The 16,655-nt window shown below is 45.7% G+C and overlaps 1 protein-coding gene across 2 annotated transcripts in view; it reads left to right on the forward strand.

The window, feature by feature from the left end:
* The window catches only part of LOC115126596 (uncharacterized), a 145,356-nt gene extending 131,592 nt beyond the window's left edge, over positions 1-13,764 (forward strand). For both annotated transcript variants that reach the window (XM_065006897.1, XM_065006898.1), the window contains 5 exons: positions 3,501-3,590; positions 8,227-8,344; positions 8,745-8,878; positions 9,620-9,825; positions 12,513-13,764. In XM_065006897.1, coding sequence (XP_064862969.1) covers positions 3,501-3,590; positions 8,227-8,344; positions 8,745-8,878; positions 9,620-9,825; positions 12,513-13,647 — 1,683 coding nt within the window. In that variant the 3' untranslated portion in view covers positions 13,648-13,764. The remainder of the gene's footprint in view (positions 1-3,500; positions 3,591-8,226; positions 8,345-8,744; positions 8,879-9,619; positions 9,826-12,512) is intronic.
* The last annotated feature ends 2,891 nt before the right edge of the window (positions 13,765-16,655 follow it).

Genomic DNA, 16,655 nt, shown 5'->3' on the forward strand with positions numbered 1-16,655 from the left:
ACACCACTACACACACAAACACACACACCACTACACACACACACACACACACACACACACACACACACACACACACACACACACACACACACACACACACACACACACACACACACACGTCTGCAGGCAGTACATTAGCAGTGAGCGTAGATTAAATGGCATGCCAGTGAAGTGATCTCACCCTGTAAGGATCTGGCTCAGAGCAGTGAGAGATAGCTTCCATCACCTTAGATTTACCACGCTAGATCTCCTCAGTGTCTCCCTGGAATCTGTGAGCAGGTTCTTTGTTCTTGTTTTCCACTGGGGATGTGGAGGATCAGTAGTCAATTGAATTGAAAAAAAACTACCTTTTTTTTATAAAATAAAATAAATGTTGGTAACATTTTGAATGTTTTTGTTGTTTTGTTTATTGTGGTTTTAACGTCTTTATCTACACACAAAATCAAATACAAATGTTGCGCCGTCGATTTTGACCTTTCAGTAAGCGACACTGACGTGTCCAGGGTGTTAGTTGTTCATGGTGGAAAATAGATTATTTATTATTTTTATTATTCGTTTTTTGGCGGGGGCCTCGTTGCATGCGGCCTCGTTGCATGGACCTTTTCTGTACTGTTGTTGGAGTCACAGATGAGGCTCTCATGCAAGGCATCACAACTCGTTCACTAATATAAGGGGACGACCATTTTGAGAATACACCACACAGCCCTGGAGTTTGCTTTTCAATAAAGTGGTTAAATAAGCCTGTCACTCACAGACAAGGAGTACTAGGGAGGTGAAGGCACGAGGCAAGTAATGGGGATGAAAGAAGTTGACAAAGAACAGAAGCCTGTTGAAGTCTGAGGCGTGTTGGTTTGAGGTTGAGGAAAGAGATGGAGCCTGAGAAACGGAAGCCCATTGGCTGTCTATGTTGTGTTAAAACAGAAGCCCATTGGCTGTCTATGTTGTGTTAAAACAGAAGCCCAGTGGCTGTCTATGTTGTGTTAAAACAGAAGCCTATTGGCTGTCTATGTTGTGTTAAAACGGAAGCCCATTGGCTGTCTATGTTGTGTTAAAACAGAAGCCCATTGGCTGTCTGTTGTGTTAAAACAGAAGCCCATTGGCTGTCTATGTTGTGTTAAAACAGAAGCCCATTGGCTGTCAATGTTGTGTTAAAACAGAAGCTCATTGGCTGTCTATGTTGTGTTGAAACAGAAGCCCATTGGCTGTCTATTTTGTGTTAAAACAGAAGCCCATTGGCTGTCTATGTTGTGTTAAAACAGAAGCCCATTGGCTGTCTATGTTGTGTTGAAACAGAAGCCCATTGGCTGTCTATGTTGTGTTAAAACAGAAGCCCATTGGCTGTCAATGTTGTGTTAAAACAGAAGCCCATTGGCTGTCTATGTTGTGTTAAAACAGAAGCCCATTGGCTGTCTATGTTGTGTTGAAACAGAAGTCCATTGGCTGTCTATGTTGTGTTAAAACAGAAGCCCAGTGACTGTCTATGTTGTGTTAAAACAGAAGCCCATTGGCTGTCTATGTTGTGTTAAAACAGAAGCCCAGTGGCTGTCTATGTTGTGTTAAAACAGAAGCCCAGTGGCTGTCTATGTTGTGTTAAAACAGAAGCCCATTGGCTGTCTATGTTGTGTTAAAACAGAAGCTCATTGGCTGTCTATGTTGTGTTGAAACAGAAGCCCAGTGGCTGTCTATGTTGTGTTAAAACAGAAGCCCATTGGCTGTCTATGTTGTGTTAAAACAGAAGCCCAGTGGCTGTCTATGTTGTGTTGTACCTCTCTCTGTATGAGAGGAATGATTGGCAGTGTATGAGAGAGCAGGGAGCAAAAGGTCTGGCACTTGGGTGGCCACCGAGGGCAAACAAAACATTGACATTTAACAGACTCTCTTATCCAGAGCCACTTGCAGTATTGAGGATATACATTTTAATACTGGTCCCTCTCGGGAATCAAACCCACAACCCTGGCGTTGCAAGCTCCATGCTCTACTAACTGATCTACACGGGACAGCTCAGGCAACTGACAGCTACCAGCTACCACACCAGACCAGTTCAGACCACCCTTTATCCATCATGGACTATATACAGTACATGCGCACGCACGCACACACACACACACACACACACACACACACACACACACACACACACACACACACACACACACACACACACACACACACATTGAAACCTAGATCAATTCAATGGTTGTGTGTGTGTGTGGGTGCGTGCAGCAATTGGAGCTGTCCCAGTACTAGCCAGGAGTAGAGCAGTCTCAGTACTAGACAGGAGTAGAGCAGTCCCAGTACTAGATAGGAGTAGAGCAGTCCCAGTACTAGACAGGAGTAGAGCAGTCCCAGTACTAGCCAGGAGTAGAGCAGTCCCAGTACTAGCCAGGAGTAGAGCAGTCCCAGTAATAGCCAGGAGTAGAGCAGTCCCAGTACTAGACAGGAGTAGAGCAGTCCCAGTACTAGACAGGAGTAGAGCAGTCCCAGTACTAGACAGGAGTAGAGCAGTCCCAGTACTAGACAGGAGTAGAGCAGTCCCAGTACTAGACAGGAGTAGAGCAGTCCCAGTACTAGACAGGAGTAGAGCAGTCCCAGTACTAGACAGGAGTAGAGCAGTCCCAGTACTAGCCAGGAGTAGAGCAGTCTCAGTACTAGCCAGGAGTAGAGCAGTCCCAGTACTAGACAGGAGTAGAGCAGTCCCAGTACTAGCCAGGAGTAGAGCAGTCCCAGTACTAGACAGGAGTAGAGCAGTCCCAGTACTAGACAGGAGTAGAGCAGTCCCAGTACTAGACAGGAGTAGAGCAGTCCCAGTACTAGACAGGAGTAGAGCAGTCCCAGTACTAGACAGGAGTAGCGTAGTGTAGCAGCCAGAGCTGACCTGGTGTTGCTCACAGTAAACTGGAGGTGACAGGGTCTGGCAGGAGCACAGCACCAGTCCTGCGATCGCTGGGGATCACCAAGTACAAACACTGGAAGTTCATCAATTACAGTTTGGGGAACCTTTTCCTCCGCTAAACTGCCCTTCCTTACCTCTTTCTCTCTCTCCCTCTCTCCTCTCTCTTTCTCTCTCTACCTCTCTCCTCTCTCTTTCTCTCCCTCCCTCTCCCTCTCTCTTTCTCTCTCCCTCTCTCCTCTCTCTTTCTCTTCCCCCTCTCTCCCCTTTCTCTCTCCTCTCTTTCTCTCTCCTCTCTCTTTCTCTCCTCTCTCTTTCTCTCCCCTCTCTCTCTCCATCTCCCCTCTCTCTCTCCTCTCTTTCTCTCTCCCCTCTATCTCTCTCTCCCCTCTCTCTCTCTCCCCTATCTCTCTCTCTCTCTCTCACCCACCTCAGTTGTGGACATCCTGTGGGTTGTTCCTTGGAAGACACATATAATATGAGGAAATATTCACCCTCATATCTGTGATATTAAATTGCCATTAAGCCAAAACAAGATAAACCAAGAGCCTCTTATTAGTATCATGATTAATACAAACTAATGTTGGTCTCCTCTATTTCCCCCCTTCAGTCCCTTACTGGCTTTGCGTTGGTGGTGAGCAGCGATGGAATGGTTTTCTTTTCCTCCTCAAACATCGTTGACTATTTGGGCTTCCATCAGGTATGTCTCGTTATTATTGTTATTATTAATCGAATGTTTATTTTGACAAGTATGGTACTCCAGGGAATACAGATTAGATAACTGGTCTTAATTTAAAGGTATTTCTGCTGGCATTTACAACAGTTGTCGAGCAGTGGCAGGTAATTATGCCATGTGAAGTGGAGGGACTGTGTGTGTGTGTGTGTACTCTGCACATTGAGAGAGCCCCCCCCATAGACAGTGGTGAGTTGAGACAGGGGTCACTACACCCAGTGTCAGCGTGGTAGACAGTGTCAGCGTGGTAGACAGTGTCAGCGTGGTAGACAGTGTCAGCGTGGTAGACAGTGTCAGCGTGGTAGAGACTGCTGTCCCAATGGCCACAGCAATCAGACACACAGATTAATATACAGTCACACCTGTTGACAATCTGGAGTTGTCAGTCGGAGACCTAGTGACCCCGAGACCTTCCGCGTTGCTCCCGAGTGGTGCAACAGTCTAAGGCACTGCATCTCTAGTGCTAGAGGCATCACCACAGACACCTTGGTTCGTATCCAGGCTGTATCACAACCCGGCTGTGATCGGGAGTGCCATAGGGTGGCGCACAATTGGCCCAGGTTTGGCCGGTGTTTGGCCCGTCATTGTAAATAGGAATTTGTTCTTAACTGACTTGCCCAGTTAAATAAAGGTGAGATAAAAATACAACATGGGGAGGTGTCAGTCAAAGGCCACTGTCTCTTCACACCAGGTCACAGGGTTGGGGGCTCCTTCCGGGTAAGAAGGGAGTATGGACACACACACGATAGATCACGCAGTATGAATCATTGTTCACCTGAACCATTCAATTCATAATGTTTACGATGTGCAGTCGGCTCAAAACAAACTTCAACTCATATGTACATAAATGACTTAAATGTAAATGTAAATGTACACACAGACACACAAGGTTGACTCTTCAAATCGCAGCTTACAACTGTTATCTGTTTGTCTGATGCATTTGGGTGTGATTGTGAAAAAGCGTCCGGTAAGGCAATGTGATGGTCTGGGGGGCTTTGGTGGTGGTAAAGTGGGAGATTTGTACAGGGTAAAAGGGACCTGGATGGAAGGAAGGCTATCACTCCATTTTGCAACACCATTCCATACCCTGTGGACGGAGCTTAATTAGAGCCAAATTTCCTCCTAACGGACAATGACCCAAAGCACAGCTCCAAACTATGTAAGAACTATTTAGGGAAGAAGCAGTCAGCTGGTGTTCTGTCTATAATGGAGTGACCAGCACAGTCACCGGATCTCAACCCTATTGAGCTGTTGTGGGAGCAGCTTGACCGTATGGTACGTAAGAAGTGCCCATCAAGCCAATCCAACTGGTGGGAGGTGCTTCAGGAAGCATGGGGTGAAATCTCTTCAGATCACCTCAACAAATTAACAACTAGAAGCCAAAGCTCTGCAAGGCTGCAATTGCTGCAAATGGAGGATTCTTTGACGAAAGCAAAGTTTGAAGGACACGATTATTATTTCAATTAAAAATCATTATTTATAACGTTATCAACATCTTGACTATATTTCCTATTTCATTTTGCAACTCATTTCATGTATGTTTTCATGGAAAACAAGGACATTTCTAAGTGACCCCCAAACTTTTGAACAGTAGTGTACATACTGTGTATTCCCCCCCCCCCCAAAAAAAAATACCTGGGTGATTGGAAATGATGCAGACTATTACATTGATGGAAGCCACAATCTATCTGCAATATTAAAGATGATCAACCCCCTAAAATAAAACAAAAACAAATAAAAAACGTTCACGCGGCAATAAAAACAATATGTTCTATTTCTGTTGGGTTATAAAGCAGGATCCAGCCCCCTGTTCTATTTCTGTTGGGTTATAAAGCAGGATCCAGCCCCCTGTTCTATTTCTGTTGGGTTATAAAGCAGGATCCAGCCCCCTGTTCTATTTCTGTTGGGTTATAAAGCAGGATCCAGCCCCCTGTTCTATTTCTGTTGGGTTATAAAGCAGGATCCAGCCCCCTGTTCTATTTATGTTGGGTTATAAAGCAGGATCCAGCCCCTGTTCTATTTCTGTTGGGTTATAAAGCAGGATCCAGCCCCTGTTCTATTTCTGTTGGGTTATAAAGCAGGATCCAGCCCCCTGTTCTATTTCTGTTGGGTTATAAAGCAGGATCCAGCCCCCTGTTCTATTTATGTTGGGTTATAAAGCAGGATCCAGCCCCCTGTTCTATTTCTGTTGGGTTATAAAGCAGGATCCAGCCCCCTGTTCTATTTCTGTTGGGTTATAAAGCAGGATTCAGCCCCCTGTTCTATTTCTGTTGGGTTATAAAGCAGGATCCAGCCCCTGTTCTATTTCTGTTGGGTTATAAAGCAGGATCCAGCCCCTGTTCTATTTCTGTTGGGTTATAAAGCAGGATCCAGCCCCTGTTCTATTTCTGTTGGGTTATAAAGCAGGATCCAGCCCCCTGTTCTATTTCTGTTGGGTTATAAAGCAGGATCCAGCCCCCTGTTCTATTTATGTTGGGTTATAAAGCAGGATCCAGCCCCCTGTTCTATTTCTGTTGGGTTATAAAGCAGGATCCAGCCCCCTGTTCTATTTCTGTTGGGTTATAAAGCAGGATCCAGCCCCCTGTTCTATTTCTGTTGGGTTAAAGCAGGATCCAGCCCCCTGTTCTATTTCTGTTGGGTTATAAAGCAGGATCCAGCCCCCTGTTCTATTTCTGTTGGGTTATAAAGCAGGATCCAGCCCCCTGTTCTATTTCTGTTGGGTTATAAAGCAGGATCCAGCCCCCTGTTCTATTTCTGTTGGGTTATAAAGCAGGATCCAGCCCCCTGTTCTATTTCTGTTGGGTTATAAAGCAGGATCCAGCCCCCTGTTCTATTTCTGTTGGGTTATAAAGCAGGATCCAGCCCCCTGTTCTATTTCTGTTGGGTTATAAAGCAGGATCCAGCCCCCTGTTCTATTTCTGTTGGGTTATAAAGCAGGATCCAGCCCCCTGTTCTATTTATGTTGGGTTATAAAGCAGGATCCAGCCCCCTGTTCTATTTCTGTTGGGTTATAAAGCAGGATCCAGCCCCCTGTTCTATTTCTGTTGGGTTATAAAGCAGGATCCAGCCCCCGATTGAAGTTTATATGAGGTGGAGTCAAAACACATTGTTCATCTTTTCTCATCGTAATTAAGAAGCCGTAGTGAAGACAGGCAAACAGACACAGCACTAATATGCAACACGGGAGACTAAATGTAGGAGCGTTTCTAGGGACGGACACCGGCAAGAAAACAAGTTTCTAGGGACGGACACCGGCAAGAAAACACGTTTCTAGGGACGGACACTGGCAAGAAAACACGTTTCTAGGGACGACACCGGCAAGAAAACACGTTTCTAGGGACGGACACTGGCAAGAAAACACGTTTCTAGGGACGGACACTGGCAAGAAAACACGTTTCTAGGGACGGACACTGGCAAGAAAACACATTTCTAGGGACGGACACTGGCAAGAAAACACGTTTCTAGGGACGGACACTGGCAAGAAAACACGTTTCTAGGGACGGACACCGGCAAGAAAACCGCTGAAACGGTGCAGAGACAGTGTTGTTGCTTTGATCCTATTTGTTCCATTTGTAATTACGCTTTTGAAAATTAAAACGCGAGGATCCAGGGAAAACATCACTATTCTGTTTTAGAGAGAACCTCACACAATAGACATCCGATCTGTCTGCCGCTGGGAGCTGTCTTGGCGCTTGCCATGTGCAAAAAATCTTGTAAAAAAAACAAAAATAAAAGAAAACCTTGCGTGTCTCCAATGTGGAAGTTATGGGGGGAAGGTTGAATATTTCAGTTGGAATCTGTAATTTCCCTGACAGAAAGCACAGCTATTGCTGGTTAAGAGAGAGGCGTTACACATTTGGGCTGGGTTGTAAAAAAAGGGCCTTGTTTTCAGGAGGGCTGCTCTGCTTTTAGGGAGCTGGTGTCACGCAATGTTTGAACAAACAAGGCTTGCACTCTTTGCCCCCCCTCCTCCCTGTGATTCGGTGACATTGGAGAGCCAAGAGCCACTGTAGTGGAATCAGTGGGGTCCGTTCTGTGGCCTTGAGGAATTCAACAGCAACACAAATACAGAATTAAAAACATATGGGCAACAACAACCAGCTGCTCTTTACTGAATCTTTCAGTAAATATGTCACTTTTTTTTTTTTTTAAGAGCTGTTTGAGGATACCCAATTTAACTCAAGTTGTGTGAAGTCCTTCACTGCAATTATCTTACACTTCAGTCATTCAAACAGTCACATTCTTAAAAAAAAAAAAAAAGTGAAATGTATTTCTTTCAAAGTTATTCCAGCTACAAAATGACCTAAACAAGATTTCATCCAGCTTTGAAACTCGTACAAAATCACACCATTAGCAGACTGTTAACCAGACCCATTACAGATCTTTTTGGGTCTGCGTGTGAGACCGTCGGGCCGACCCAGTGAACCCGCGGCAGAGATTAAGTGGAGAGGGCACCACTGTTTGCCAACACAATAGGCCACGACCCTGAATCCCATCAATACTTCAAGCAGAGGGCGATCTGGTAATGGGCTCGTGGGGTTATAGGTTCTGGGGGGGGGCTCGTTGCGTTATTGTCTCTGTCTCTCTCTCTCTCCTCATGCAGACGGATGTGATGCACCAAAACGTCTTTGATTATGTCCATGTGGACGACCGACAAGAGTTCAGAAGACAGCTCCACTGGGCCATGAACCCCAGCCAGCACCACTTAGTCTCAGGAACTGGTGTGTATATAAATACCAGCAACAGTACGGGGGGGTTACGGGGGTTTAGTAGAGGGAGGCCCTCTGCCTAGTAACAGAGGGAGTAGGTGAGTAACGAGTACTGATTCATTAAACAGACTAGACTGCAACTGTTTATTCGTTTTGAAGAAAAAAAAAAGAAAGAGTCACTGTTATCAAATGTTATTCTCTATTCACAACAACGAAGCAGACTCTGTGATTAATGGCCAAAGTATGAGTGGAAAGTCCCCACTAAAACTATGATGCCTCTCCACGCCAGAGATGGTGTGTGTGTGTGTGTGAGAGAACACAATTTACTCTGCAATGTTCACTTGTACATATTTTTTACTGTACAAAACTGGAAATCTGCATTGTAGTGAATATTTTGTCTTTTTCTATACAGATGAAGACTTGGTGGTGAGCAGCCTGTTTCATTCTCAGGAGACGGGGGGAGTCGCTCCTGAGTTCTCCTCCTTTCTCAACCGTTGTTTCATGTCCCGCGTGCGCTGCCTGCTGGACAGCACCTCTGGCTTCCTGGTGAGTCAGATGAACCCTGCCAGAGACCCCAGCCAGCCACGATGCTTCTAATGAGAGCTGACTGGGATTAACTTCCCCAGATGAATAATATGTGCTGAAATTGTAGCTTGACTGTAGGTATAAATAGAATGTGCCCCTATCCCGGACGTAACAGGCCAAGGTATTTGGTTCTTGGACACAGATGGATTTGCTATTTAGAGCCGTTGGTCCACCTCCCATAGGTCTGACGATCCGTTTGGAGGTTTGGATATAACAGTGGAAATTGATGCGGCTTGAAGTTGGAAAGGTCAGCAGAGTTCCTCCTTTCAAACGGTGTCAAAGAGTGCATTTTCTTAATCCAAGTAAAGTGACACAGGATGGTCATAATGCTTCCTGACAGGGTCATTAAGTGTTTAGTCTGCAAGTTATTTCAAATAGGATGTGGGAGGAGAGAGAGAGAAGAAATAAAAAGACAGAATTCAGTGTCCCGGTGTCACAACTATGGTCGTGCTGTTAATTCTCTAGGCTGTTGTGACTGAATGAAAACTTGGCTTTGTCTCAATCAAATACGTTATTTTTCCTCATTAATTAAAAGTGCTGAGATCGACAAGTTGTATGCCATAATACATTTAAAATGATTATTTAGCTTCAAAGTATAGGCTTCTAAATGGCATCTGGCAAAAAAATAACTTCTTGACATGTTCTTTAGTGTGCCCTAAAACACTCCACTTTGTAACCTCTGACCTCGTCTCCCTCTGACAGACCATGCAGATCCAGGGCCGACTCAAGTTCCTCCAAGGACAGAAGGGGAAGTGGGGCTCCGGGGCCCCGCTACCCCCCCAGCTGGCCCTGTTCTGTGTGGCCGTGCCCCTTCTGCTGCCCTCCATCACTGAGATGAAGATGAACAACATGATGATGAGGGGCAAGCACAAGAGTGGAGGGGGCATCATCACTACACTAGAATATAGGTAAGGAGACATCATCACTACACTAGAATATAGGTAAGGAGACATCATCACTACACTAGAATATAGGTAAGGAAGGGGGCATCATCACTACACTAGAATATAGGTAAGGAGACATCATCACTACACTAGAATATAGGTAAGGAAGGGGGCATCATCACTACACTAGAATATAGGTAAGGAGACATCATCACTACACTAGAATATAGGTAAGGAGACATCATCACTACACTAGAATATAGGTAAGGAGACATCATCACTACACTAGAATATAGGTAAGGAAGGGGGCATCATCACTACACTAGAATATAGGTAAGGAGACATCATCACTACACTAGAATATAGGTAAGGAAGGGGGCATCATCACTACACTAGAATATAGGTAAGGAGACATCATCACTACATTTACATTTAAGTCATTTAGCAGACGCTCTTATCCAGAGCGACTTACAACACTAGAATATAGGTAAGGAAGGGGGCATCATCACTACACTAGAATATAGGTAAGGAGACATCATCACTACATTTACATTTACATTTAAGTCATTTAGCAGACGCTCTTATCCAGAGCGACTTACAACACTAGAATATAGGTAAGGAAGGGGGCATCATCACTACACTAGAATATAGGTAAGGAGACATCATCACTACACTAGAATATAGGTAAGGAGACATCACTACACTAGAATATAGGTAAGGAAGGGGGCATCATCACTACACTAGAATATAGGTAAGGAGACATCATCACTACACTAGAATATAGTTAAGGAAGGGGGCATCATCACTACACTAGAATATAGGTAAGGAGACATCACTACACTAGAATATAGGTAAGGAGACATCATCACTACACTAGAATATAGGTAAGGAGACATCATCACTACACTAGAATATAGTTAAGGAAGGGGGCATCATCACTACACTAGAATATAGGTAAGGAGACATCACTACACTAGAATATAGGTAAGGAAGGGGGCATCATCACTACACTAGAATACAGGTAAGGAGTCATCATCAATACACTAGAATATAGGTAAGGAGACATCATCACTACACTAGAATATAGGGAAGGAGACATCATCACTACACTAGAATATAGGGAAGGAGACACCATGACCTGACTTTGACTCTGGATAGACCTCCTCCGGGGCTAGTCAGGGACCGTCAATGAATTGCATAATGTCAGTGAGACGATATTCTTATGTTGCACACCTTTTATTTTTCTCATTAAATGCTTTCGATATTTGTATATTAATTTCTACAACTTATAGTAAGTTTGAGGTTTTTAAGTCATTGAAATTTGCAGGTTTTGGAATTTTAACATATTGTCCCTCATACAATGTGTAATTTACTGAATGGTCCCTATCTAGCCCCGATAACGATATCCAAATCCAACCCAAATTTACCAGATTCTTTGCAATCAGGTCGCGTCCAGCTGAACACCAAATGGATGATGATTGTGTGCTGTCAGCTGTGGGATTGAAACAAACCCAACCTTCATTTACGTTGTTACATACTCTGGTACAAAACTCTGTTTTGGGAGACACTGACTTTATAACCAAAATTATCTTATTTGCACTTTGTAAGCAATTTTGACAGTAGAATAATTTCAAATTATTATTATTTATTTTTTCCTAATATCATGACTTAGATCAACATCCTTAGCTTGCCCAATCACTAAATATACTGCTGTAATATGTAACTGTTTTGTCAACTCGACCAAATGCCAATTATAGCTCTGTAATTCTCATTGAAAGCTAAGAAGCGGAAGATATTTCTACATTTCCGGTGCCTAAGTTTGTTTTTGCATTTTCTACACCAGCGTCAAACAGCTGAAAATACAATATTTTTTGGTGATGGAAAAGATATTTCACAGTAGTTTAGATGGTACAATGATTCTCTACAGTGTACTTGCTTGTTTTGTCACGTAAACTGAAACTAGGCGAACTATTATAATTTTAGCAACCAGGAAATGGCAGAGCGATTTCTGCATTGTGCATCTTTACGTGACTCCCAATAGCTTAAGGATGCTAAGCGCTAACGCTAGCTTATGAGCATTAGCCAACCCTTATGCTGAGGAAGACTGTCATCTCTGTCATTCTCCCTGTATCATCTCTGTCATTTTCCCTGTATAATCTCTGTCATTCTCCTTGTATCATCTCTGTCATTCTCCCTGTATCATCTCTGTCATTTTCCCTGTATAATCTCTGTCATTTTCCCTGTATAATCTCTGTCATTCTCCTTGTATCATCTCTGTCATTCTCCCTGTATCATCTCTGTCATTCTCCTTGTATAATCTCTGTCATTCTCCCTGTATCATCTCTGTCATTTTCCCTGTATAATCTCTGTCATTCTCCTTGTATCATCTCTGTCATTCTCCCTGTATCATCTCTGTCATTCTCCCTGTATCATCTCTGTCATTCTCCCTGTATCATCTCTGTCATTCTCCCTGTATCATCTCTGTCATTCTCCCTGTATCATCTCTGTCATTCTCCCTGTATCATCTCTGTCATTCTCCCTGTATCATCTCTGTCATTCTCCCTGTATCATCTCTGTCATTCTCCCTGTATCATCTCAGTCATTCTCTCTGTATCATCTCTGTCATTCTCTCTGTATCATCTCTGTCATTCTCCCTGTATCAAATGCATCACACTAATCTCCCTCCCTCTCTCTCTTCCTCCATGTTGCAGTGAGAGAGAGGAGCAGTTGAGGAGGCAGGCTGGCAGTGCAGGGGGGGTAGTCGATGGCGGGGAACCGCTCCTCCTCAACTGCTCCAAACTTGGGGGTCCCCAACATCGCCGCCACGCCCCCTGGACGCCCCTCTCCAAAGACAGCCTCAAGTACGAGACAGAGGGGGGCTATTGTGGACAGGACGAGCCCCTCAACTACTGCAAAACCTCCATGGGCGGCGTCCCCCACCACAAAGGCCCAGGCCTGGACTCCCTGTGGCCCATGCGGCCTGCCTCGGGGCCCATCCGGGGGGGGCAAAGTGGTGGCTACACCCCCTCTAATCGACTCGGGAAGGGTGGGCACTATGGCAAGCCCTACCGCATGTCCCCCAGCATGTGCCACGGAGGAGGGCGAGGTGGGGAAATCTACGTGCCCAGGATGTACGAGAGCCTCCAGAGCCCTGGCGGCTTGGACCTGTACTGCGTGGGAGAGGAGGTGAAGAGCGAGTGCTATGGCAACCTCCTGCTGCCTGAGATGCCCATCAAGGTGGAGCAGGACTCGGATTCGGAGAACGGCTGTGACACGTATGGCCGTCCGTGGCCCTGCCGGGAGCCCTTGGACCATCGCTACCACGACGGCAACAGCTACGTCGACAACAACGGCCTCCATATGAAGTCGGAGGCGGACTACTACGAACAGTACTCGTCGTGCCAGAGGGGCAAGGCGGGCATCAGCCCCATCAGCCCGCCCTACAACAACGGCCACATCCAGAGCTATAATAACATGGCGGGCAGTGGCAGCAGGCCCTTAAAGGTCAATAAGGACCTGTCCCAGTTCAGTCCCCAGAGGTTGTCCCACCCAGACCCCCTGTGTAGCAGCCAGAGCATCAACTGCATCGACGTGTACGCAAGCGGCCCCATGGAGCACAGCAACAAGGGCTATGTGCAGCAGCAGCAGGACAAGTTGAGCTACGAGTTCAAAGGTCACGGACCGCGCCAGACCATCAAGCAGGAGCCCGCGGACTCACCCCGGTGGTCGGACGGCAGCGGCCACGACATGAACCGCGCCGCGGGACACTCTCAGAGGAGCGTTATGCCTCACCGTGTGATGAATGCTGGGCAGCACAAAGCCAACCCTTGTGTTTATATGCAATAGACGCTGATGCGCCCCATAACTTCCTCACTCACCAGCATAACACATTGGCAGAAGACATGCAGGATACGGCTCAGGTTTAAAGACTAGTGTGGTGGAGACAATCAAGGAAAGGAATGGGGGGGGATTCTATCTCGATTTGTTTTGATGAATGGAATAAATTGTAGTTATTTATCCAAAGCACTTTTGATATAGTGATTCAAATATTTTCTTGAGTCACATTTCTGTTTGTGTTGTGTGTTTAATTTTCTGGACGATTATACACGTGTAAATATACACTGTAGAATATACACAGAACACAGAATTGGGTGATACAGGATGATAGAGAGAGAGAGAGAGAGAGAGAGAGAGAGAGAGAGAGAGAGAGAGAGAGAGAGAGAGAGAGAGAGAGAGAGAGAGAGGAGAGAGAGAGAGAAGGAGAGAGAGAGAGAGGAGAGAGAGAAGGAGAGAGAGAGAGAGGAGAGAGAGAGAGAAGGAGAGAGAGAGAGAGAGAGAGGATAGGAGAGAGAGAGAGGAGAGAGAGAGAGAGGATAGGAGAGAGGAGAGGAGAGGAGAGAGATTTTGCTGTTAATATTTGACCTCAATAAATTATTTTCTGTCAAGGTCGGTTTACCCAAAGAGGTATGTGACGTGCTCTTTTCAGTCAGGATTTGTAAATCAATTGAAGGATCATTTGAATTACGTTCCAGTCTGAGTATGTGTGTGACGTGTCTATGTGAGGGAGTGTATCTGTGTGACGTGTCTATGTGAGGGAGTGTATGTGTGTGACGTGTCTATGTGAGGGAGTGTGTCTGTGTGACGTGTCTATGTGAGGGAGTGTATGTGTGTGACGTGTCTATGTGAGGGAGTGTGTCTGTGTGACGTGTCTATGTGAGGGAGTGTGTGTGTGTGACGTGTCTATGTGAGGGAGTGTATGTGTGTGTGTGACGTGTCTATGTGAGGGAGTGTATGTGTGTGTGTGACGTGTCTATGTGAGGGAGTGTATCTGTGTGACGTGTCTATGTGAGGGAGTGTGTGTGTGTGACGTGTCTATGTGAGGGAGTGTATGTGTGTGTGTGACGTGTCTATGTGAGGGAGTGTATGTGTGTGTGTGACGTGTCTATGTGAGGGAGTGTATGTGTGTGTGTGTGTGACGTGTCTATTTGAGGGAGTCTATGTGAGGGAGTGTATGTGTGTGTGTGTGTGTGACGTGTCTATGTGAGGGAGTGTATGTGTGTGACGTGTCTATGTGAGGGAGTGTGTGTGTGTGTGTGTGACGTGTCTATTTGAGGGAGTGTATGTGTGTGTGTGACGTGTCTATGTGAGGGAGTGTATGTGTGTGACGTGTCTATGTGAGGGAGTGTATGTGTGTGACGTGTCTATGTGAGGGAGTGTGTGTGACGTGTCTATGTGAGGGAGTGTGTGTGACGTGTCTATGTGAGGGAGTGTATGTGTGTGTGTGACGTGTCTATGTGAGAGAGTGTATGTGTATGTGTGACGTGTCTATGTGAGGGAGTGTATGTGTGCAGCTCCAGTTTATGCGAGAAAGAACGTTGTTTCATGGTTGTAAAATCTTGTAAAGTCTGTATCTTTCACAATCCACTTAGTTACTAAAGTTTATCTTTCACAATCCACTTAGTTACTAAAGTCTGTATCTTTCACAATCCACTTAGTTACTAAAGTCTATCTTTCACAATCCACTTAGTTACTAAAGTCTCTATCTTTCACAATCCACTTAGTTACTAAAGTCTCTATCTTTCACAATCCACTTAGTTACTAAAGTCTATCTTTCACAATCCACTTAGTTACTAAAGTCTGTATCTTAGTTACTAAAGTCTGTATCTTAGTTACTAAAGTCTGTATCTTAGTTACTATCACAGAGAAAGATACCGTATCACATGTGTCCTACTTCACACATGAACAAGTGTGTGAATGACTGTGTGAATTTATTTAACCTTTATTTAACTAGGCAAGTCAGTTAAGAACAAATTCTTATTTTTAATGACGGCCTAGGAACAGTGGGTTTAACTGCCTGTTCAGGGGCAGAACGACAGATTTGTACCTTGTCAGCTCTGGGATTTGAACTCGCAACCTTTCGGTTACTAGTCCAACCCTCTAACCACGAGGCTACCCTGCCGCCCCAGGGTAGCCTAGTGGTTAGGGAATTGGGAAAGTTTTTTTTGTTGCATATCCCACTCTCCCTGAGACAGACACACTGGGACAGTGGGGACGGTTCATATCCAGCTCTCCCTGAGACAGACACACTGGGACAGTGGGGACAGTTCATATCCCACTCTCCCTGAGACACACTGCGACAGTGGGGACGGTTCATATCCCACTCTCCCTGAGACACACTGGGGACAGTTCATATCCCACTCTCCCTGAGACACACTGGGACAGTGGGGACAGTTCATATCCCACTCTCCCTGAGACACACTGGGACACTGGGGACAGTTCATATCCCACTCTCCCTGAGACAGACACACTGGGACAGTGGGGACAGTTCATATCCCACTCTCCCTGAGACACACTGGGGCAGTGGGGACAGTTCATATCCAGCTCTCCCTGAGACACACTGGGACACTGGGGACAGTTCATATCCCACTCTCCCTGAGACAGACACACTGGGACAGTGGGGACGGTTCATATCCCACTCTCCCTGAGACACACTGGGACACTGGGGACAGTTCATATCCCACTCTCCCTGAGACACACTGGGACACTGGGGACAGTTCATATCCCACTCTCCCTGAGACAGACACACTGGGACAGTGGGGACAGTTCATATCCCACTCTCCCTGAGACACACTGGGGCAGTGGGGACAGTTCATATCCAGCTCTCCCTGAGACACACTGGGACACTGGGGACAGTTCATATCCCACTCTCCCTGAGACACACTGGGGACAGTTCATATCCCACTCTCCCTGAGACAGACACACTGGGACAGTGGGGACAGTTCATATCCCACTCTCCCTGAGACACACTGGGGACAGTTCATATCCCACTCTCCCTGAGACAGACACACTGGGAC

This window comes from Oncorhynchus nerka, linkage group LG22 (genome assembly GCF_034236695.1).
Source record: "Oncorhynchus nerka isolate Pitt River linkage group LG22, Oner_Uvic_2.0, whole genome shotgun sequence".
Classification (NCBI taxonomy): Eukaryota; Metazoa; Chordata; class Actinopteri; order Salmoniformes; family Salmonidae; genus Oncorhynchus; species Oncorhynchus nerka.